Source organism: Mandrillus leucophaeus, unplaced genomic scaffold, assembly GCF_000951045.1.
Source record: "Mandrillus leucophaeus isolate KB7577 unplaced genomic scaffold, Mleu.le_1.0 Scaffold448, whole genome shotgun sequence".
NCBI classification, from domain to species: domain Eukaryota; kingdom Metazoa; phylum Chordata; class Mammalia; order Primates; family Cercopithecidae; genus Mandrillus; species Mandrillus leucophaeus.
The window spans coordinates 3,304,382-3,329,917 of record NW_012104787.1 but is presented as its reverse complement, the minus strand read 5'-3'; the positions used below and the strand labels follow the sequence as shown (position 1 = coordinate 3,329,917).

Genomic DNA, 25,536 nt, shown 5'->3' with positions numbered 1-25,536 from the left:
CACACACAGTCTTTGTCTGAGATGCAAGAACTCTTACGCTCTGCCAAGGTAAAAAGAGAAACTTCCAGAAAGACTCTCGGTGAAAAGAAAACCTTGGCTTCAAGCATTCCAAGACAGTTGCCAGGAGCCACTGGCTTATTTAAAAATCCAGGGAAGCTTGGGGGTAGGGAGGGGACAACAAGGTAAGGTGAAGATTAAGGGAAGGAAGGAGTGAGTGACTTATGTCAACTTTGCAGTAACTGAAAATTCCAAATTATTTTCAGTGGCAGAAATCAGTAAAGCTCAATGATCTGTATTACATTTGAAAATTAATCACCCATCAGATAATGTGTAGCATATCATAAAATGTTATGGTAACATAATCAGACTAACATAAATTCAAACAGAATGCTAGAGACTTATTTGATCCATTTCTCCTCAAACCTCCACAATGTCAACCTTTTGTCTTCTTCCCATTCCTCTACCCCTACCTTTTTTTTTTTTTTTTTTTTTTGAGACGGAGTCTCACCCTGTCACCCAGGCTGGAGTGCAGTGGCGCGATTCTCAGCTCGCTGCAACTTCCACCTCCTGGGTTTAAGCAGTTCCCTGCCTCAGCCTCCCGAGTAGCTGGGATTACAGGCGTTTGCCACCACATCCAGCTCAGTTTTGTATTTTTAGTAGAGATGGGGGTTTCACCATCTTGGTCAGGCTGGGCTCGAACTCCTGACCTCATGATCTACCCACCTCGGTCTCCCAAAGTGTAGGGATTACAGGCGTGAGCCACCGCACCCAGCCTCCTCTACTCCTAATTTTATAAGCTATTAAGAATTTGGAAAGGCCTGAGGCCCCCCCACTCCACTCATGGCACCCATCAGTGACTTCAAGAAAGGACTTGAAATGAAAACTAGCATTGTACCATGCTGTGCACCTCCCAGTCACAGCTACCCCAGGAGAGAAGCAGAGGCCACAGGCACAGGTGGAGTAGCATCTCACAGCAGGGATGCTCCCCCCAGCAACGGCAGCCAGAAGACCAATGCTCCAGGCTGGCCCTGCTTTGGCCACATGGGTGACAAGCTTTCAAATCTCACACACACAGGCAGAGGAAGGGGCATTACAGAATCACAGGCATATGCCAGGAGTATTTCAAAGCCAAAAAGTGCCTAGAGCAAGAGAAAAAAAGCAAGAAGAAGCTCCTCATCTCCTTGCTTTTATATTCCTGCCCCAGGGTGGGAGGTGCCATTCTAATATATAACTCAGAAAGTTTTACAGGTAAACCAAATGACATTCTAGGTCTAATCATTGTTCGGGAAAAGTCAGAGAGGAAGATAATAAAGATCATTCATTGCAACCCAGCAGAATCATCACCAAGTCAAGGCCTCCTTTTCCAGAACCTCATTTTATTCCTAAATTAAAACAGTGACAACTGTCAGAGGCGTTTGAACCAGAGCGACTCCATCTTGAAAACGAGCTGGAAAAATAAGGCTGAGACCTATTGGTCTGTATTCCCAGGAGGTTAGGCATTCCAAGGCACAGGATGAGATAGGAGGTCAGAACAAGATACAGGTCACAAAGACCTTGCTGATAAAGCAGGTTTGCGGTAAAGAAGTTGGCCAAAGCCCACCAAATCCAAGATGACAATGAACGTGATCTCTGGTGTCCTCACTGCTCATTATATGCTAATTATAATGCATTAGCATGTTAAAAGACACTCCCACCAACATAGTGACAGTTTACAAATGCCATGACAACATCAGGAAGTTACCGTATATGGTCTAAAAAGGGGAAGAACCTCAGTTCTGGGAATTGCCCACCTCTTTACAGGAAAACTCATGAATAATCCACCTCTTGTTTAGCATATAATTAAAAAATAACCATAAAAACAGCGAACCAGCAGCCCTTGGGGTTGCTCTGCCATGGAGTAGCCATACTTCATTCCTTTACTTTCTTAATAAACTTGCTTTCACTTTACTCTATGAACTCTGGCACAAAGTAGACTCTTTATGGACTCACCCCAAATTCTTTCTTGCATGAGGTCCAAGAACCCTCTCTTGGGGTCTGGATGGGGATCCCTTTCCAGTAACACAACCACCACCTTACATCTCAGAGAACATGGTACAGGAAAAAGAACTGAAGGTCTGGAACTATACAAACTTGGTTTCAAATATTGATGCTATCACTGAATACGAGTTACTTATGTTATTAGCTAAGTTCCTCTATTTGTAAAAATAGAGATGATCAGATCTATGCTGAAGGGTTATTAGAGGAATTGATGGAAATAAAACACAAAGGGTCAAAAATGATCCCTGCAAACTCATAGGTACTCAGTAAAGGCAAACTCCCTTGCATCACTAGAAAATAAAGAGGAATTTAAATTAGTATCACCTGGTGCACAGGAACCAAGCAAGGATGCTGTCCATTACAAGTATGGGACCCTGAGATGGCAGGAAATGGGTTCCCACACAGGCTGCTGCCTGCCCTCAGCCTCTCTTCCTCCCTCTATCTTGCCCTGCTTTTTCAAAATAAAAATTGATTGACTCAAAAATGTGATAACCAAAAAGCTTCTCCCATGCTCGTAAGATCAGACAAAGTTGGTTCTCCCATTGCACACCTTTAGTCTATGAAGATGGGGACTAGGAAGCCGGGATTTAAGTGGGGCCGTCCGTGAGCACAAATGGCCATCTGTATGAGAGCGGTAGCATAGCTAGCCTTGTGGCATATATTGTCTATAAGGAAAGTCACTTGACTGAGGAGTTCATGCTCACTGTGAAGTTTAACTTGTAAAAAGTCACATATTCATATTTGAGCTCAAGAATTTAAAAGATAACTTTTATCTTGTAATTGATTGCAATGTGGGGTGAGATGGTGCTTAAATTTTTTTTTCCTGCACAGTTCTTTAGGATTTCGTTACGAACCACTGAAAGTCATGAGAGATATTAACATATCACCTGCAAACCCAATAATTTGATTGGGTTTGGGGACTTTTTTGCCTAGAATCTTTCTACTAAAAGTCGCCAGAGTAAAGTGAAATAGCAACACATTCAGAATTGAAAGAATTGAATTTCTGTTCCATTTCTGCTACTTACTAGTTGTGTGACCCTGAATAAATCGGTTAATATCAATTGCTGACTGCCATCTGTAAAACAAAGGGGCTAGAATGGAGTATGAGACTGAAGAACACCAAGTAAGAATCACCCGAAGTGCTTTTGCTATAAACCGCAATCCCAGGCTTGCCACCACCCTCACTGAATCCAGCACTGGGGATGGGGCCTGGGATCTTCATCATTCACCAACACCTGGGATTTTTAAATTCACTGTACTTGAGACTCACTGGCGAAGATGATCTCTGGACTGTATCTCAGATGGGCACTGTCATATTCTAAATGCTTTTTGTTCTAGTGAAAGTGCTGATTCATTTGTAAATCAGTTCATAATTTAGGCCGTTGTTGAACCCTTTTTTCCTTTTTCCTTTCCCTAGCCAATGAGGTTGCTCATTTTCTTCTCGCTCACAGCTAACCAGCTAAGGCTAAAATACAACATCCTGTTCAATCTTCATTCTCAAATGAGCCAAATAAATTTCAAGGTCCTTGACTTTCAGGGCAGCACCTTGTCCAAGAGATCTCATAGCTGTTTCCCATGTTGTTTTCCAACTGAAAATATTTTTCTTCCCAAGCCAGACAACAGGGTCTTCCATTTGGTTCCAAAGCCCTGTGTCTCTTCCATTTCCTGCAACTGCTCAGATTTCTCTAGAAATCTCTTACCCAGGTATTTGGCCTAGTTTACTTAGCAAGTTAGAGCAGGGAGGGTCATTGCACAAGAGATTTTGGTACCAGACAAACAGTATATAAAAATAAAATAAGTCAGAGCTGGAGGAGAATAACAGAGGTGATAAAATGCTAGTGAAATGAGTGGCTCATTAAAGGGTAAACCGTGGACATGCTCTGTAAGAGGACCAGTCATTCGTCCCCATGATGCTCGGAGTTCATGCGCCTCGAAGAGAGAAGTAAGGACATGTGCTAAAGTCTGCCATAAAAAGAAATGTTTTCAGTTTAAATATGTTAATACATGTATTCTTTCTTCTAGATATGTCCTTTCTACTTTTTGGTGTTAAAGTGCCTTTACCTTTTTGAAATGGTGGTAACAGCTAATGTGATAACTCTATTGGATAAAAAAATGATGTTTAAAACATCATGGTGGTTCTCTCACCCTTGTTTTGTTTTTATTTTATTTGGCTCAAAATCTCCTAGGAAAGACTGACTCTCCCCCTCAGCAAAGGTACATGGTCTATCGTGGTCAAAGCATGGGAAAGGCAACCCTCCATCTGTAGCGTGGGAGTCATTGTACCTGTGTATTTTCCGCTGGCAATTTCCAATGGAACCCTCTTAAGAGAAAGTTCTCTCTACTTGGGATCATTCAGAAATAGTGATTTCTTGGATATACTGACTTTTTTCAAAGGGATCCCCACGGTTTGCTTGTTTGTTTGTTTGCAGGTCATAGGAAAGACACAGGTATTCTTATCTCAGATGTGAAGATGGAAATAGGAGATGTCTACTTGGGTCCTTGACTTTCAGGGCCCTTTCTCAGTGTGTTGCCCTTTCTCGGTCCCTGCACTGTGAGTAGCACCTCGCTGTATTCATTCACTGGGACCGCACACTTTCTGTAGGATTGCCTCACATTTTAATACATTTGCCTAGTGCCTACTGCCAATACATTGCCTGAAAAAAAGGGATTCTTTTAACGTCACCATTCTGGGTTCCCCTTTTATTCATTTCCCCAATCCACTCAATACCTGTTAGAGCACTTCTGTTGGAAGAGTGTGGGCAGGGGCTTGGATTTCACACTTGAGCAGCTCTGGAAAGGGAGGGGACATTTATACCCAAGACAATGTACCTGACTGGATTTTATGTTCCCTTTGCTATTTCTGCAGATATTTATGCTTAAAAAAGTTTTTGCTACCCCTGCAGCACAGCCGAACTTCTCCTCTGGCAGAATCTAGTCACATACACACACATACTCACATAATTCTCCTTGCCTAGAAAAGCAGATGAGCTGGAGTAGAAAACAAGAGAACAAGTACAATGACCGGGACCCATGCTACCAAGGGAGAGAGGTTCCTTTTGAGTTAGGGCAACTAAGCCTGAATCCTTCTTAGGAGGAATCTAAGAGTAGGGAGATACACAACTATGACTTACATCAGGTAAAACATCATCCTCAATATCTTTCTTTCGGTGAATATGAATATAAGCCTGACATGCTGCCCCAAATCTACCCTTCGGCTTATCTGGGAAAAGAATCTATCAAGTTTTCTTTAGTTATTCAGTCTTGCATTAAGCCTGTCCAACCACAGAGAGGAGAAGTTAAGACTTGTAGAAGATAGCAACAAAGATTTCCTAGCCTCACACCAAAGTCCTCATGCTATCTGGTCCCTGAAAGCAGCTGCAGAACCCTTCTCTCCCTCAGCCTGGGTCTGTGTTTAGGGTTCTGGCTTGCTTACACAAAGGCTATCCCATAAGATTCCAAGGGAAGCCTGACTCCCATCCTCCCATAGACACCAGCAGGCTGGTTCTACAAAAAGTATTCCTATGTTCAGTATTCTTACAGTATTTCTATTTAGGTATGTGCTTATAATTGTTGAGGTTTGATGCTAACCTTTTAAACCGACAATTACTAACATTTTAAAGGAATGGTTAAACTGTAAAACTCAATTTCTATACGGAAGAATGATTCTAAATAAGCAGTCCTTCGTCCTTCAGACTGGGTTCACGAGTAGCTACATGGAGCGTGTTTCTTTTTCTTGCTTTCTCTCTGTCTTTCAAAATAAATGTATCTACTGTGTAAGTGTCAAGCACCGCCCTTACATTTGAGGGTACGCAGATAAATTCAGTCACAGACCTCAAGGGGCTCATAATTCAGGGCTCAGAAGTCTAAGAATAGAGACAAGGGCCAGGTGCAAGTGTGGGCCAGAGGGAAGAGGGATGGATCACAGCTGGTGTCAGGGAAGTCTTCACTGTGATGATATTTGAGTCTTTGAAAATATAAAATGGACACTGAGAATCCTATCACCAGAAAGGAAACACTGAATATTTGCAAGATGCTAAGCAATACTTCCAAGATGCAATACTTCTAAGATGCAAAACTGGGACTTTGAGAAAAGCCTACAGATTCAAGTGTGGATCAGCAGCTTGAGTGATATTGGTTCTGTCAACAATTTACTAGGTACTTTAGGCTCGCCCCTCAAGCGTCCCATAATTTCAGGGTGCCTCCTAAATAGAAATGAAAATATTATTAGAAAGTTCGTTTAAATAAACCTCCTATATAAAAAAAAGACCTCTTTCCAATTTGTTGAAATAAGAGAGTCATAATATTTATTTCATCAAGGGGGTGTGAGGCTTAGTCAGGATTCATTTACTTCATTACTCCTTCTAGGGCACTTGAAAATTTATATAATCCCATTTGTGGTTTGTCAGACCAGACTTCATGAGGATTTGAGGAGAAATTGTATAAATGTGAATGTTTTTATCGAGTTTTTCTCTTCCTTCTTTCAAGTATAACTAGCCTTACTCTAGCTTTTCCAACCCTCCACTCCTCTCTGCATGCTCTGCCTCATTAATCGCTACAGAACCTTCCTTAGTGGCAGGACCCCCCATCTCCTCTACACTTACTTCATTCACTGTGCTCTTACTGCAAGTCCGGTTTGCATGCTTATGTGTTTCCTCAAGTAGACTGTGAACAACCAGAGGGTGTCAACCATCTCTTACCTGTTTTTTTTTTTTTTTCTTTTTTTTTTGAATCTCCAGCACAACTAGTTACACAGTGACTAGCAGAGAAGAGGTGATTAAATAAAGGTTTGTTAAGTGAATGAGCGCCCAAACCCTCTGCTCTTGTTACAAGACAAAACCCAGCCTGTGCTCTCTGACGATGCAGCCTATCCTCCTGTTCTTCAGCGGCAGCTCACTCTGCCCCAGGACCTCCCCTTTCTGACTACCTGAATTTTCTCTATTATTTAAGGCAGAGGTTCCCAACCTTGGCTGCACATTAGAATCACATGAGAGAGCTTTACAAATAAAATAAACACGGATGCTCAGCTCTACTGGCAGAGATTTTGATTTAACTGGTCAGGGTGGGGCACTGGCATTGGTATAAATGCTCCTGTGATGAGCCTTAAGTGCAGCCAGGTTTGAGAACCACTGATTTTTTTCTTTTCCTTTTTTTTTTTTTTTTTTTTGAGACAGAGTCTTGCTCTGTCACCTAGGCTTGAGTGCAGTGGTGCAATCTCTACTCACTGTAACCTTTGCCTCCTGGGTTTAAGCGATTCCCTTACCTCAGCCTCCTGAGTAGCTGGGACTACAGGTATGCGCCATCATGGCAGGCTATGTTTTTTTTTTTTTTTGTATTTTTAGTAGAGATGGGGTTTTACCATGTTGGTCAGGCTGGTCCTGAACTCCTGATCTCAGATGATTCACCCACCTCAGCCTCCCAAAAGTGCTGCGATTGCAGGCATGAGCCACTGCGTCCTGCTGAGAATCACTAATTTTAAGGTAATACTCAAGTCTCACCTTTTCCTGAAAAGACTTAATATGTCTCTGATGATGTTACCTTCCTTTGGATTCAAAGCAGTTACTGTTTTAACCACTCATTAGACAACAAATCAAACACTGCCTTGTGGCAGTGCCTCAGTATTAATTTGTTTGGACCTCGAGGGCAGGAACTAGTCTTTACTTCTTCATATGCCCATGCCATGCACATGGTAGACCAAAACATATTTTTGATGGTTTAAAACAACAACAACTACAAAAAGTAGGAGAGGCCATTTTAATTCTACTCTAAGAACATGTCTTTGGTAAGAATAAAAATGTTGCAAAAAGGGTGGGGCAGGACTGAAGCAGAGCAGGAAAAGAGTAAATAAAAGTCAAATGGAAAAAAAGCTAAATTAGTCCAAAAGAAAATGTTTTCCAGCTTCTTAAGAGAGTTTTTGCAAACACTGAAGCAGAATAAGCAAGAGAATTAACTTGGCTTGTGGCCCTGATAAGGAGATTTCTTTCTTGGTTCTAAAATTTTGCAAAGTTTCCAGGGTGTAAAGAAAATAATCAGCCAGGGAGGACTCCTTCCCTCGGACGACACAATTCAGTTCTTGGGTTAATCGGCTTGAAGGTCTGCTCAGCTTGACCTGACCCCCTTCCAGGACTGTGATCTGAAACTAAGCCTCACATTCAAGAGCCCTGGTGTAGAGCTCAATGTCATAGAAACGGGATAAAACATAATCCTCATCCCATAACCTTGATCCCTGGGTGTAGTGGCCTCTGCTAGGGCATTGAAAAAAAAAAACCTAAAAATCAAAAAACTATACCTGTTATCTTCTCTGAGTGGCTGGTGTCCCAGAGGTCTAACTACCCTAGAATGATCCAGGCACGTTCTGCTACTAAATGGTGTTATAAGGAAGTACTACTTGGTGTAATTACCTTAAACGTTAGCTTTAAAGTACTGTTTTGTGCACATATCCCAGAAAAGGCTTAGCTTCATACGGCTTCTATAGTTTTTCATAAAAAAAAAAAAACCACAGGGAAGACTCAGGGAATCACGAAGCACACCCTCTGCTAAGGCAAGATAAGGTCACCAGACAGAGACACGTTTTCTATATCAAACTTTATTCCAGTTATTAGGTCACAGGTTTAACAACTGGTCCCCAAAGGCATGCATATTTCTATCGATTAATTAAATGTATGTTCTTTGCCTGGGTTGGCCATTTTAACACTGGCCATGTTTTACATTAATTGTTTGAAAACATGATTCCAAGGCATCTTATTGCTTAGTAATGATAGTAACAAGTTGTCTTTTGTAAATTAAGATAACATGACTGACCCATCTAATGGGATGTGAGTTGATGAACTGTCACTGATCCATCCACACTTTGCTCCTGGTTCTCCTTATGACCACTGGCCTGCGTTTGACCTTGTCAGCCAAAAGCCAAGAGCCACCAACATCCTCCAGTCACCAAAGAAACATAAAAAAATAGCATTTGTCCTACCAGCTACTTCCTGTTGACACTGACTGGTTAATTTATTAAAACAAAAGAAAAAGTAAAATATGGCTCTGACTTCTTTATTCACTTATAAATTCTAACTGGAATTAGTAAAACTAGGATTTAGGAGCCTTGATTTCATGATACCACATATAATAGACGAAGTCATAAACTCCGTGTGTAACAGTAAGAATGGCTTCTAAAATCTAAAATCTAAAGCAGAGACAAACTACAAGTTTTGAAGGAGTGGGATCAAGGATCCATGAAAATGAATGAGTCAACACTGATTCACGAGGAATTTTGCTTCCTCTGATAAAGTTTACATAGGCGTGTTTGACAATCCTTAATGATATCCCTGAAAGGTGCAACACAGCTATTTAGCATGATTTACTACCAAAGGCCATTAGATTCTCCAGGAATATTTTGGAATGTGTTCCACTAAAAAGAGAAATAATAGCTTCAGAACCTGGGATACCGGACTCATCAGGGAAAAGGTACCATTGAGGTAAAGAGTAGTCCAGGGCCTGAAAACTCAAGAATGTTTCCCTGAATAGAAACAAGCAACTCTATCTTCTCAGGCATGGCTGACTTGATCACCAAGCTGGAATATTATTTGCATAGTCCAAGGCAAACCAAGAAGAATCCTCTGGTTTCTAACCAAGGGCATTTGGAAAATTATGTCTAGAACAGGCAATAGCTGACGCCTGTTTTTGATGATTCCTGCTTCCTTGGAAAAGAGCCAGTTTACCTAATGCAGGTAAAGGCAACAACAACTTTTCTGCCATTTTCTCCAGAAAGGATCACCAGAGTGACATTTCATGCCTCTGTATCTAAATAGCCTGGATTTGATATATATTTAGCAAGGTGGGCAAATCTGGCTTCTGAATTCTGTCCTATCTAAAAAATCAAAATAATCACCCATCTTCTTCTTCCTCCTGCTTTTAGGAGAAACTAGATTGAATCTGGTCACACAGCAGGATACAATTGAGGTTAGTCATCAGGAAAAAGACATTTTTTTTATTGTGAAACATTTTACCAAAGCTTTACCAAAGAAGTCAGACAGTGGTGTCCTTTTCTTTGGAATGAAGAATGAAGAGAGAAGACTTAAAAGGAGGTAGAAGGTAAACTTTCTGGATGTAAGGGAAGGATTCTCACTTTTGGCCAGTACAGAAACCACAAATAGGGAACTCTGAGACGGTGATCAACCATTTGGAGGTCTTTCTAGCATCATTCAGTACTTTACACTACAGGCGTATGCATTAATGCAAAAGTACCTATTATCTGGGGTAGTTTATTCACTTGGCAGCATCTGTTGGCCTAAGATTTTCAAGGTACACATACTCCAAGAAAAAGCATCATCATTATTTAATTCATATGCAAATTATCTAATCCTCAACAAATACATTCTAAGTGAAATTATCATTTAGAGATAGAGAATTGGATACCCTTAGAGACGTGGTCCTTGGTCACTTACAAATATCAGAGAAATGCTGACTTTGTGGGAATCAATTCTTACATATTTTCCTGTGTGTGACTTGTCTCCCCACTTTATTATAACTGCTGTTGGGACAAGCAGAAATGCTGGTTTCTTTATGTCCTACTAGCCAGTGCTAGCCCAGGACAGACAATGTGTCCAGCATTTTCAGAAGATGCTCAGATTGCTCAGTACATCTCATTCCCCAACCTTCATAGTCAGAGAATACTGTCAAAGCACTCACCTGTCTTCTCTCTGAATCAAGGTACTGGAGGATCAGCCGGGTATTCACACTGTGACTCCAGGTATTTCCTAGTGCAGCTATCACACAGCTGGATCCAGAAGTGCCTGAAATGAAATGGTAAAAGCATGCTTTCAGATGCCCTTTCTTGAGATGGCATTTCACATGAAGTTCAGACATTACTCATTGCCCAGAGAACACTTGGAGGCTCAGTTCATTACCACAGAACTTGAGGAATTAGTGAAGTAGGACAGGGGTTAAGGAATATAAGACAACAAACCAGCAGGGGTTTCCTTCAGCCTGGGTGAAAGTGACCACTACTGGGCCAAATAACAACAGAGTTATATATCAAAAAGAGGTTGCATTGCAAGACAGCTCAGAGCCATTGCTACTAGTAAATGTAGCCATTCAATATCAAAGGCATAATGCTACTCCACAGAATAAGAACCAGTTATGAAATAGTCTTAGTTTAATGGAGTTGTTAGACATTTTTAGCTTGACAAGAGTCTTAACTCAATTTTCCTTATCAATATAGAAATGGTGGCATATACATATAAAATTCCCTTGTCCTCCCACCCCTTGTATACACACACCCAAAAAAGGAATCTGGAAGATCTCAAAATTTCATAGGTAATCTGTTTTAGACATTCCTATTCCAAGAAAAACATTCCTTTACCTTCTAAGACTTTCCTATAAGGAGGAGGGTCTGAAGTAAACTTTATCTGAGTTCCTAGCCTCCTCCAAGTTGCATCTTACATCTCCAAAGCTTTGCTGACCCTTCTTGACATCACCATGAGAAAACCCTTTCTGCTCCCTACCTCCTCCTTCCCCCTTGAAGGCAAGCCAACAAGTCCTGCTGTATAGAAGCCAGCTCCCACTATCATGTCTAGCACATCCCATGGCCTCCTCTGAACCCCTGTGCCCTGTGCCCGAGGGCTCTTCTGAACCCACTTTGGCCCTGGGCCATGACAGGAATCCTAACCTTAGGAGGGCACAGTTGGGCATTTAGTGTGCCTTGTAGCCTCCAGATATGATCTTTTTTCTATGAGGAGACTACATACAGGTTGAAGTCCACTGAATTAGTTAAAACAAAATGAGGTCTTGAGTGTGTCATCTGTTGCCCCCTTACTGCATCATCTGATTTGTATGCCTCAGTGTGGAGTAGGAATTGGTCTTTTGTTTCCAGGGCAAACACCTTCCAGAGTGGTCTACTAACTGCACATGGCCTTAAGCACCTGGGTCCAAATGCTACAATAGACAAATGTAGTTCAGTGGTTCTTGGCTGGAGGGTGGTTTAAAGTGTTCGCAGTGTTACTGGCATCTAGAGGGTAGAGGCTGGTGATGCTGCTAACCATTTTATAATGCTTAGGACAGCATCCTACAACAAAGAATTATCCAGCCCAAAATATAGCAGTGCTGAAGTTGAGAACCCCAGGGTCAGATAACACCAACCATATCTATATATTTCCTGGTTCAAGCAGGAACAGGAATGAATGAGATGGAAATCAATAACCAACGTCTCAACAAGCCTGGGGATATCAGATTGAAGGAGAATTCAGGGTAAGAAAGAATAAAATTTGGGGTAACCTCAGTTCATCATGCACACAGTTCAAAATATGCACAAATTAATGCGAAAACAAATAATCCAGATTGTTACGATCTGATCACATCATTCCCCTACTTAAAACGCCTTCAGTAGTCCTTCATGCCTGAGATTAAATACTGTCTCCTGAACAATGCACGCTGAGCACTTTGTCAGCTGCCTCTGCATCTCTCTCTGGCTTCACCTCTCTCAGCCCCCTCACTGGATGGTCTCCCATGACCTCCTCACTTCCCTGGCCTCATCCTCCTTGACCTCTTGTCAGCAGTTGATAAAGCTTCCCCCTTCCTTGGCATCCAATCTACTGGCCTCTTCTGCTTCTCCTTTTACCATGTTGATTACTCCTTTCCTTTCTCTGCCTTTGTTTTCTCTTTCTTCTTAGTTGTGGGTGGACCTTAGGGAGTGGGGCATGACCACATTTTTTCTTGTCTAATACCAAATGCTTTCAGTGTCCAGGAAAATAATGTACATTAGTAAAGAGGCCAGGTGCTTGCATATTAACATGTAGAAATTCTTTACCCACACTAAGAGAGACAGTCTTTACCATTTTTCTTGAAATTCACAACCCTCTCCATCTGACTTTTTACTTTCCCTTTTTTGACAGAAATAGACTTATAGAAAAATATTTTCTACTATAAGAAAACCAACACTGCAAGGGCAATAGCAACTACATTTGCATTTTAGAAAAACAGCTCTATTGAGATAATTTGCTATCATACATCCTCTGATTTCAAGTGGCTTTTGCTATATTCACAGAGATGTTCAGCCATCACCACCATTAACTGTAGAACATTTCATCCCCCTAAAAAGAAATCCCACACCCACTGGCCACCAGTTCCCAACACCCCATTCCCTGCCTACCTCCAGCTCTTGGCAACCATTAACCTATTTTTTCTTTTTCTCTATAGATTTAGTAACTGACTTTCAATTAAAGCCTTAGGAGATGAGGGGAAGTGGTGAGTACTGTGGTGAGTTCGAGAATTCATCCAGGATCTCAAGGGGGCAGTCTCTGTTCAGCTCTAGCTGTTGTTGTCATGTGGCAATGTGAGTTCATAGTTAGTCACATCTTATTTATTTATTTTAAAATTGTAAAAAACTTTTACAATCACATCTTTTGATTTTTAAAAATCATAGTGATATGATTTTTTAATTGTGCTAACATCAAAGTGCAATTTTGATTTTTAAAACGGAAGCCAGAAATCAACGCTTTAAGTATAATTTCCTGATTTTAAAATGTTGGTTTAATATGTATACTTCTAAAAACACACAAATAAACATGTTTTTGAGCCAGATATGCCTCATTCCCATCAAGCCTGCAGTGTCTGCTCTACATGGCATGGCTCCACTTTGAAAAGGATGAGAGCCCGTTCCACAAGGTGGATGGTTTCTACGCCTTTGTCTCAACCTTTGACTTGTCTCAACACTTGTCTTCCATTTTTAACCACAAGAACTGCAAGCCTACATCATAAATTCTAGCACTGCAGATTCAGTATCATTGAAGCAAGCTCATATTTTCCCATATAAATCTACTCCTCCATCTCTGTTCCTTCCTTTGACCCTCCAGTTAATCTGGTTTAAAACCTCAGCTCCATTTTTAAAATATTTCCTTCTCTCCTGCTTCTTCTCACTTGCAATGAATTGAGAGGTGTTACTGATTTAACTGTAAAATCCTACCTATATCCATCCATTCATTTCTCCTACCTCACCCTTAGATCCATTCCTAACTCTCCATTCCCCCTAACTCAACCTTAGACCCACATTAGCTTTCACCTGGTGTGACTGCTTTAGTTGCCTATTGTCCATGCTGCTGTCACTTTCTCCCTATTAAAGCCATCCTCTGTTTTACTACTTGATTAACCTCCTCCAAGCACACACCTAAGCATACCACCCTCCCATTTACAACCATCATGCTCAAAAACTTTCAGTGGCTCCCAAGTGCCTTCAGAGAATTCTAAATTCCTAACACTGGCATTCAAGAACTTTCTAACCTGTGCCCACCTGCCCTTCCAGACTTCTTCCCCCTGCTCCATTTCCCACATCTGTGTTCCTACTTAATCACTTATTTCCCATGTCCCTCCCTCATCTGGAACTCCCCTATGTTCACATGTCCCAAATCTACTCTGCCTTCAATGCTACTTTCTATGTGCCAATTTCTCTAATCTTCACAGAAATAATGTCTTCCTCCTGTAAACTTCTATAATACTTTATTTTACTGTCTCATATTACAATCATTTTCTGCCTGTGGTATATTATTTGTGTGTTTTTCTTATCATCTTTAATACAGAGTCATGCTCTGCATAATGATGTTTCAGCAAATGACAGACTGCAAATATGACAGTGGCCCCATCACATTATCATGCAGCTGATAAATTCCTATCACTTAGTGATGTCACAGCACTGGTAACATCATAGCACAATGCATACTCGCGTGCTTGTGGTGATGATTGGTGAATAAACCTACTGTGATGTCAGCTGTATAAAAGTACAGCACTTAAAATTATGTATAGTACCTAATACTTGATCTTACTAGAGTATATGTATTTACTATACTTTTAATCAATATTTTAGAGTCTATTCTACTTTTAATAACCAGTTTAGTAAATATAAAAACCAGTTATATAGCTACTATACTTTTATGTATTTACTATATTTTTATTGTATCTATATTTATGTATTTACTATATATACTTTTATGTAGTTTATGTATTTACTATACTTTTAATGTATTTACTATACTTTTAATTATGATTTTAGAGTATATTCTACTTATTTTTGAAAGTTAACTGTAAACCAGCTTCAGGCAGGTCCTTCAAGAGGTATTGCAGAAGGCATTGTTATCATAGGAGATGACAGTTCTATGTGAGTTATTGCCCCTGAAGACTTTCCAGTGAGACAAGATGTGGGGGTGAAAGACAGTGATATTGATGATATTGATCCTGTGTAGTCCTAGGCTAATGTGTGTGTCTGTGTCTTAATTTTTACCAAAAAAGTTTAAAAAGGTAAAAAAAACTCAAAAACAGAAACAAGCTTATAGAATAAGGATATAAAGAAAATGTTTTTGAACAGCTATGCAATGTTTATATTTCAGTTATGTTATTAAAAGATCAAAAAGTTAAAAAAAATAAAAAATTAATAAAGTAAAAAAGTGATAGTAATCAAAGGTTATTACTAAAGAAAGAAAAATGCCTCCATCAATGAATGTAGCCTAAGGATACGGGGTTTATGAAGTCTACAGTGGTGTACAGCAGTGTCTCAGGGCTTCACGTTCACTCATCACGAGGTGTACTCACCACAGACCCAGAGCAACTCCACTCCTATAAGCTCCAGTCATAGTAAGCGCCCTACACAGGTGCATCATTTTTCATCCTTTTACCATTTTTATTGTACCTTTTCTGTTTAGATGTGTTTAGATACACAAATACTTACTATTGGGTTCCAATTGCCTATAGTATTCAGTACAGCAACATGCTGAATGGGTCTGTAGACTAGGAGCAATGGGCTATACCATATATCCTGGGTTTGTAGTAGGCTATTCCATCTCAGTTTGTGTAAATACATTCTATGGTGTTCACACAATGTCAAAATTGCTTAATGATGCATTTCTCAGAACCCATCTCCATTGTTAAGTGACATATGACTATATATTACAAAGAGTCCAAACCCACGTCTCATATATGTCAGCATGCCTGAGTTAACACAAGGTCTGAGACACAGAGCAGGCTTATAAACACTGACTAAGTGACTAATTAAAAAGTTATTTCCACTAAATTTTGAATCATATTATATCCTTGTTTTGGCAGCAGGTTTACATCCTTAATTCTATCTTGCTTAGCTAAAATTAATAGGTTTACATTTTTCAAGTAAACTCTAAAAGTTAGTTGCTTAGATGCCTGCTAAGTGATGGGATGAAGGGAAGCTGAGCTCTAAAGTGTGTCAAGAAAAAGCTACATGTGAGTAATTAGGAGTCGCTAGTTAAGTGCGCAAACATTTTCTTTTTTGGTGATAAACTGTAGGAGTTTCTCAGGTCTATAGGAAGACACAGGATGTCTTCAGAGATTGAAGCCACATTTGGGCCAGGAGCAACTATTTAAAGGACTCCACGTTGCTAAACCAATAAGAATAGTATAAAAAAGTACCCATGTGTTTGGTTGTTTTCTGGACAGGTAAACCCAAGTCTTAAGTAAGGGCCATGAGTACAGATGACAACAGAAAAGTTTCCAAAGGAAACCTTGAGTGAGCAAGCTTGACTGTAGTCTACTATAGACTTCAAAAATATCCATTTGTATTTTTCGGAGCGCTTACAAACATTAATCCACCATAAAAGTAATAACAGCAAGGCCTTGAAAGTTAATGATAATGAAAGGCAATTTTTAAATTTTTTTTTTTGACACAGGGCCTCCCTTGTTGCCCAGGCTGGAATGCAGCAGTATGATCATAGCTCACTGTAACCTTGAATTCCCATGCTCAAGCAATCCTCCCACCTCAGCCTACCAAGTAGCTGGGACTATAGGCACATGCCACCACGACTGGCTAACTTATTTTTATTTTTTTGTAGAGACAGGGTCTCACTATGTTGCCCAAAGTGGAAAGGCAATATTTTTTAAGGTACTATGTGCTAGGCATTATGTAAGCTTAAATCTTGTTGAGCTTCATATCTTAGTTACATCTTTTTTTATCCTTACAACAATTCTATGAGGTGAGTAATATTAACATCCCTATTGACAGAATGAGGCTATGAGAAACGAAGTCACTCCAGTTCACATGGTTAGTTACTGACACAGCCAGGGTTCGAAACTGGGCCAACTGAGTCTTAACCACTACTCCAATTAGCTTTCTTTGGGCTTATCATGTCTCTCATGTCAAATACCGTGTTATTCTGCCAGCCCACAAGGGCCTTGAGAGCTCAAAGGCCCATCTCTGGGAGGACACTGATGGAAGTGTGTCATGAGGATCTTATCACTCATCTGAGCTCTGCATGTCACTCAGGCTCCATACTCGGCTTCCTCTGTTCTGATGTACAGCGATAACCCAGGGCAAGGGGTTTCCAGAAAGACAGCATGTCCTCTGGCTCAGCAAGTTACTTAATTTCACTCAACTGGCCCAGCAGCTGGATTCACGCAAGTCGGGTGGCCTGGAACTGACCCTCTCTGGTTGTAGAATTAAAAATCTGGTAAGGATAGGAAAGATAGTTCACTTAACAGGGCCTCAAGTATAAGAAAGCAATTGAAGGGTGATAGAAGTGATAGGATCACTTGAGAGAGGGAGGCAGGGAAACTGTAAGTTACTACAAAGTTGTGACCTTATTTTAAACTAGAAAACTTAGTGGTCTCTTATGTCTTTTGACTTTCAAGCATTCCTGTGAGAGGGCTGGCATAAATAATTGTTAATGCTGTTGATGGGAAATTTAAAGTAGGAGGAATCTGCCTACTGGCTTTTAAGAAAAGGTGATTTCCTGCTAGATGACCTAATTGGTTAGGAAACAGATAAGTGAACTTTCTCTATGTTCACTTTAAGAGGAAGTTCTAAAAATTGAGGTGCTTGCTCCCTCTCTCTCCTTTTTGATGATTGTGATATTTAGACCTGCCAAAGCAGTATAACTTCATTGTCTGGAATTAGGTTAATTCCAATACAAATACAAAAATCAAGTACGTGAACTGAGCTTTGAAAATATTTTCATTTTTGAGGATTTTCATTGTTATGGGATTGAGCCTGTAGAAGTCTCTGTGTAAGCTACATAGAGCAAATCTAATTTATTCACACTGAAGTCAGGGCTCTCTATAAAAGACTGTGGGAACATTCATTCTCCACTCTCTCAGAGACTCTTTTAGGTAAGTCAAAGCATGTTCTCTTTCTGTGACTGCTAACCCATCTGTAAAATGCGAATAATAATTCTGGCCTCCAGGCAACCAGAGGTTCTTGGTGACCCTTAGATGAAGATACTTGATATGTATAAGTGACAGGAACAATGATGATCAAACACTGAAGATGAAATTCTAGGGAGGAAAGAAGTTTAATCATTATCTCCTGCATTTTTTATTCTGTTAACAATGAGGCAAGATAGTAAATCTTAGTTGCAAAGTGGTTACAACACATGATTTGGATTCTGCAATATCTTTCATGACTATCTTTTGGATCCAATTCCTTACTCATTTGGTGTGGGAGTTGGTTATGAAGACGAATTTCTCACAAGGCAAGGAGCTGTCTCTCTGCTCTGTATACATGGGGTGTAGCCCTCGTGCAGTCAGACTGGAGGAGGATAACCAGGTTGCTATGTAGCCTTGATTTCCAAAAAGATGATGGGCTTCTGGTACCAACCTGTGTCAGTATTTAGAAAAGGCTTGTTGGAAAGCTCTTAATGAGAAAGCTCCTTCTCCGAAAACATTTCAATTTATGACTCCTGTGCTAAGCATTTCTAGGAGATCAAACTGAATCTCTAGTGCATAACAGAAAAGCGTTTGCCCTGTAGCAAAAGGGTCAACTTTAAAAGAATGCTTTTCCATGTTAAAAAAAAAAAAGTCAAAAAAACAAAGCAATGACTCCCAGAATAGGAACAGAGGGGAAGGAAAAGTTCATGGCCTTAGCGGACTGGATATTCTGGATATTTGGTCCCTCTAGCCCCTGCAGATGAAAGCCCATTTATTTAGAGTAGAAATAGGAAATTTAAAAAAAACAAAGGAATAACAACACCTAAAAATGTTTTCAGGATTGAAATAAATCCAGGAAAGAAGATGGTATGTTACCACTGGAACTGTATTCTCCTTCTTAGCTCTTGTCCTCACGTCCTGAAGCACATTCCATGTAATGCATGATAGCCTGTGGCCAGCTGCTGGCTAGGAGGCAGGACCCTGCAGTTCTATTTCTGACTCCGTCTGGGCTTTTGAAGAGAACAGGTGGGAGAAGGAGAGTAGTGTAACAAAGAACCTCAGAGTAGGCCTCGGTAATGAGCAGTTACCTAACCTCACTAAGCCTCAGTTTCCTCATCCATGACAAGAAGGGGTGAATGACCTTAAAATTTCCTGCCTTATTAAAAAACTTTGAGTCTTTGGTATTTTGATGATGTGGCTGAGTTCCTCATTGAGAACCTCACTTGTTCCAGGAAGTTTGAGAATGCTCCACTCCATGTGTTCTCTTTGAATCGATGTGCCCTATCCAGCATCCGTTTATGCTTGAAGACAGCACAGGCATGGATTCTTTTGCTGATAGCAGATTTCTCTCCAGACTAGAGATTTTCTTAGTCTACCCTACTTAGTAAGACTTTATGATGGGTAAACCTGTGCTGGCCAGTGGCCAAGTCCCAGCAAACACAACTTCATAGTAACAAAGCTTAAAGACCGAGTGCGAGACTAGGGATCAGAAGGACGTTATCATCCATTCAGTTCAGCTTCTCCTGTTCAAAACTAGGCCCCTGGCACTTGCTGAGCATGGTTCTTTATTGGATCATCCATTTGAACTGGGGAAGGGACTGAGAATCTTGGTTACCTCTCTTGGCAGGTCATCAGTTCTTGTTCCATACAACACAGAATTCCAGCAACAAAAGGTGAAGAGGATGAGTAAGTTATTAAAGTAGGGAAACTGCCTAGAATAGGGCTATTTTTAGAATAAAGATTCAAGATGACCTACAAGCTCTGTGAGACCACAGGACAAAGGTGTCAAAGAAAAGAGACTGGGATAGGCTCAGACATTTACCCTCCAGCAAAATTAATTTCCTTGGGGGCTTGTGGTTCACTAACTGAATCTGTAAACCAGCTGTATTTAGGGTGCATTCTACTTCCTTGGGTCTCTAAAATTGACAATGGTCTATAGGTCAGGTTCCAACGGAAGTGATATTTCTGACCTAGCTCTATAAATAGAGCACTGGAAAAAACCCATCAGCTGCAATGGCTCAGGGACCACACGCTATCTATTAAGTAAGCAACCACAGTATTTGTGCTATCATTTTAGATAAGAAAAAATGTATCTTTTGTTATTTATAATCTTCTGAGCTTTGAGATTCTCAAAATACTTTAAAGCTATTAGTCGTCTTTCAGATTTATAAATACAGGATCTGAGGCATAAAACTATGTAATAACTGCTTCAACTAATGCCATTTACCCACCGAGGAAGGCATTTGGCTTGTGAAGAATGGGCTGCTTCATTTTAGTAAAGCAGAAAATTTCATTCCTGATGTCTCTTGGCTGGAGGTGAAAGGAGTGAATGCAGTCCAGAGGCTTTACTTGCACAACATACCTAGGCTGATCCAAGACTCAGTAAAACTCGTTACTGAGAAAGGTAAGAAATGTGAAGCAGAAGACAGGAAGAAGTGAGGCAATCAGAACCTCTGGAATGCAAGAGTTAGGGATGGATCCTCCATAGCACAAGGTAGGGTAGAAGCGGGGGTGAGCCATCCACTAGGCTAGAGACTGGTATGCACAAATCAGTCAACAACTCCACTGGCTCATGGATAGGGAGAAAATACCTTCAGTTTCCCAGAGTCTTAACAAAATACTTTAAGTTCTCATCCAACCAGCACATTTTTGAAAATGAAATGGGGACATTTTAATAGTTACAGTGGGATAACAGAGATAAACTGAGCTTGCTCTGAGAAAACCAAGACATATGTTATCCTACAGAGATACCACGTAGGAACTGTCCAGAATCACAGTGAGAACGCTCACTTTATAAGAAGAGCTTCAGTCTGGAAGTAGGGGATGCTGTACTAGGCTTCTTTGCTGTGTCTGCAGTGTCGATCATCAAGGTCTCAAAGATGGCTAGGAAAACAATAGTAGGCATAAGAAGAACAGAACTAGATTGTCTGAATAAAAAGAAGCAATCTCCTCCCATCAGCTCAACTCCCAACATTCTCCAGGAGGCCATGCCCCTGGACTTTTTCTCCAATAATACAGCTTTCCTCTTGCTACCTTCTACTTAAGGAAAACAAACAAACAAAAAATCCTGAATCATGACTTGTAGTTAAATCTCTTGACTCTTTGCAAATAAGTTTTTAATTAAAAATAAATTCACTCATTACAGAAAACACATATTACCCTTAAGTAAATACTAGCAAAATAAAACAAAGAAAACAAAAACACAACCATTTAAAGAAATCTGTGGCACTTTCTCTTTAAATTTAGGCTTCATTCAAGACAAGCCAGAAAGATGCTTGCATAAAATATGGGGTTTTTTTCCCCCCCACAATGTGTTCTATCTGCTCACCATGAAATCCTCAGACCATACCTTTCAGCTGTCCTGGTATGAGCTTTGCTTTCCTGCTCCCATTGTAGAGTCAGAGGCAGCAGGAGGATACCAGAGTTGAATTCTAGTAAGTCTTGTGTACTATACATGGTCAGCATCTCATTTTTTGACCACTTGATATTTGTTTCAGGTGGCACTGGCTGAGGCAGAAGGAATACAGCTGCTGATTCTGATCTCACACTAGGTATAGCCCTAAGTGCTGGAAAAAACATCACCCTCGGAAGTGTGCATGCAGCCAGCTGCCTTTGGAGAGAGCTGGGAAGGGTGTAAAGGGGCCATGTCCTTTACCAGACACTCTTTCTGGGGAAGATTCAAACTATAGTGAAGTAACATTCGGTAGCTTTATATATCCAATGAAGTAGTTTGGGACAAGGACAAAGCCAGGTGCCACCCACGTGACTGAAGCAAGGGGACACACTAGCAGTCACGTGGTTTGCCTTCAGGAAATCAGCTCACAAGGCAAACCCAGGACTGGGAGAAGGTCCTCTGCCCAGGCCTTAGCTTGTGAAGAATCAGGCCTGGGTAAGCCTGTTTCTGCTTCAGGCCCACTTTGGATCACTGGTACTTTGCAAGCAGTAAGAACAGAAGAGAAAAGAAATGTGATTTGTTTATTAGGAAATATGTTCTTGAAGAAAAGTTTTTCTGGGAGAACATCAATGGCTTTAAAAACCATTAATGCAAAAAGACATTTCAACTAAAATGCCATGTCTAATCCTGGACTGCATCCTGGAAAAAAATGCCATAGAGTACATTATTGGGACACCTGGCAAAGTTTGAATATTGCCAGTATATTAGATAATAGTACTGTATCAATACTAATTTCCTGGGTGAGATCATTGTACTGTGGTTATGTAAGAGAAATTCTTGTTCTTAAGGGATAAATGCTGAAGTATTTGGGGATGAAAGGATATGATATCTGTAATTTGCCCTCAGACGGTTCACCAAAGATAATTATAATAAGTTAACAATATTATAAAATAAACTGGTAACTAATATACAAGAGATAAAAACAAATGAGGCAAAATGTTAAAAATCAGGTAAAGAGTTGGGCGCGGTGGCTCAGGCCTGTAATCCCAGTACTTTGGGAGGCCGAGGTGGGTGGATCTTGAGGTCAGGAGATCGAGGTCATCCTGGCTAACATGGTGCAACCCCATCTCTACCAAAACTACAAAAAATTAGCTGGGCGTGGTGGCAGGCGCCTGTAGTCCCAGCTACTCGGGAGGCTGAGGCAGAAGAATGGTGTGAACCCGGCAGGTGGAGCTTGTAGTGAGCCGAGATCGTGCCACTGTACTCCAGCCTGGGCAACAGAGCGAGACTCCATCTCAAAAACAAAAACAAAAACAAAAAAATCAGGTAAAGGGTATAAGGGAGTTCAATGTACTTTTCTTGGAACTTTTCTGTGGGTTTGAACTCTCCTTCCCCCCACAAAAAATTAGTGTGAAAATGTAGGTTGACATTCCCTGAGAGATTACTTGGTCATTGATATAAAATCAGGACATGGGATTGGATCTCCAGAGAAATTACTAGGGCATTCATATGTTTCCATACATCAGAATCATCTGTTAACTTTTTAAAATGCAGAATCCTAGGCTCCATCCCAAACCTGATGAATCAGAATCTCTGGAGGTGATGCCCAAGAGTCCATATTTTCAAAAACCTCTCTTAGATGATCCTAAAATATGCTAACATTTGAAAAAAATCATGTATTAGGCATTTGCTGTTTTGCCTGCAATTACAGACTCCTCAGATCCTGCAGACAGTCCATGTACCATCATGCATGCATTTGTATTAGAAAATCTCCACCTAGTATCTTGTGATGTGGCTCTGTGTCCTTTTAATCTTGGAAGACATCATTCTGGAGAATGCTCTTTGGCCCAGTTTTTTAAGACCGACTTAATCCCCCACCCTACTTCCCAAGAGGAATAGAGAAAAGAGATGTAAATACCCTTTAGAACTGCCATAATTCATCTGCTCGGAGCTGTTGTCCAAGGAGACACCCCAAATACTATTTCAGAGAGGTGTGGTAGGAGGGGCAGCTGATAGCCTGGGCATGAAACAGGCCAGGGCTGGTGACCGGGCCCAGGTCCTCACTCAGAGACCCTCAATAAGGCCCCTCCTCAGTCATGCTCCTTGACCTGCATTGCTTCGAGACACCAAACAAGCGTCAGCTTTCAGAGTTCACACTCTCCTGTGTTTCCTCAGTGACAGCAGGAATAGAGTGCAAGTAGGGGAGCAAAAATAATCAAGTGGGACAGAAGACAGAAGGGCTGAGGTGCTTTGAAAACTCCAGAGTGCCTAAGTGCATCTGATGAATTCGACTTAAAGTGCTTCCTTTGATCCCACAACATGGATACAATCCTAATTCCCATTTCATAGGCAGAGAAGTAACCTGACCACCAAAATCCACCTGGTCAGAGGGAGAGCTGGGCCCCGGCCCAGGCCTTCTCCAGCTTTAGCTGTCCCAGCCGCCTGCCGCTCTGGCACTGGAGAGCACGTCGTGGTGGAGAATGCTTTCAATTATCACCTTGCCCAGAGCGTGAGGATTTATGGTTATGCTTTCCTCCCTCCCCATCTCCATCAGCCTCTTTGGGAAGCAGAGGATCCTGATAGGAATCAGCATATGTTCCTGCGTGGGAGGGAATGGAATGCTGGCCTCACATATGTTTGCTGCCCTCGAGGCTCTGAGAAGCGGGTGGGGGAAGAAGTAAAATGTTGACATTTGGTGGAGGCAATCCCAGTGTCCTCTGCTCCCAGAGTTTTAGACAAGAACCCGAGGGTTTTCATTTCCCACACTGGTGAATTCACTCTGGCTGCCAAGTTCCTTCAATGCAGTGTGCTTCCTTGGCCATCTGGAATCAGCTTTCTGAGGCAAGGCAGAGGGAAGCTGCGCACTTCTCCTTTTGGCGGCCTGCACATACACAAGAGGGGTGTCCCCATGGCCACCATGCCAACACAAAGCTCACCACAAACTGGGGCCACAGGAGGGAGGAAAACTCCATTTGTGAAAGGAATTCACAGCTCACAAGTTTCAAGGTCCAAACAGTGTGCAGATTACCAGGGTGTGGGGCTTAGGCAACGGAGATGACCTTGCTTTAACTTCCTCAAGTATCTCTTGACAAGCATGTCCCAATCCCCGGGGAGTGGAGGGTAGGGCAGTCAAGTACTTTCAGGCAGTCGCCTCATGGCGGGAGAGGGAACTTATGAACAAAATGTGCTGAGGCTAGCAGGGTTATTTTAACTGGGGGAACTGGTTTTGGAGGCAGTAGCCAGTCAGTTCACATCTGCAAAATATGAATTCTTAAGTAAACCAATTTCCTTCTTCCTCGAAGGCCAATGCTTATCCAGAAATGGGCCAGAACTTTGGGTTTACTGCAAATGACCAGCATCAGCAAAGTGATCAAGACCACCACCTTTGGATAATGTACCCTACATCTCAGATGTCAGTTGATATAAGACATTCCAGTAAAGAATTATGAGGTAACATTTTGGGATAATTGTTGTGTTCCAGGCTAAACACCTTACATACATTATCTCTATGAGGGTGGTACCATTATCATACCAATTTTCTAATGAAGGAAGCTGCGCTACAAAGAAAGTGATTTGCCCAAGGCCACCTGGCAAGTGGCAGAGTCAGGATTTAAACCCCAGAGTCTGATTCATTATTTTTCTTTTCATTGTTTCTTTTGGCCATTTAGAAAGTATTGCAAGAATGGCCATTAATCTCCCTTTCCAGGAGGGAAAACACATGGCAAACACCCCCCCACCCAATTTTCTGGACATCCCATTCATTTTCTTTTCCTCATTAAATTAAAATATTCAGTTTCTTATTCAGAGTCATCTAGGCCTTTCTAGAAACGCATATTTTAATAATGTTCTCTCCCTATTGTTGGGAAACTCTTAGTCATATGATAGGTTTCTAGAAATTGATATCAAAAGAAAAATAAATCTCCAGATTTTCTCCAACTGAAAATATGTAAGGTGATCCCAGTTGCCAA

At 41.1% G+C, this 25,536-nt stretch overlaps 1 protein-coding gene across 4 annotated transcripts in view; it reads right to left on the bottom strand.

Annotated features, from left to right (window-relative positions):
- RAD51B (RAD51 paralog B) overlaps nt 1–25,536 on the bottom strand; it is an 802,721-nt gene that overhangs the window by 184,496 nt on the left and 592,689 nt on the right. For all 4 annotated transcript variants that reach the window (XM_011994252.1, XM_011994253.1, XM_011994254.1 and 1 more), the window contains exon 9: nt 10,714–10,817. In XM_011994252.1, the coding sequence (XP_011849642.1) occupies nt 10,714–10,817 (104 nt within the window). The remainder of the gene's footprint in view (nt 1–10,713; nt 10,818–25,536) is intronic.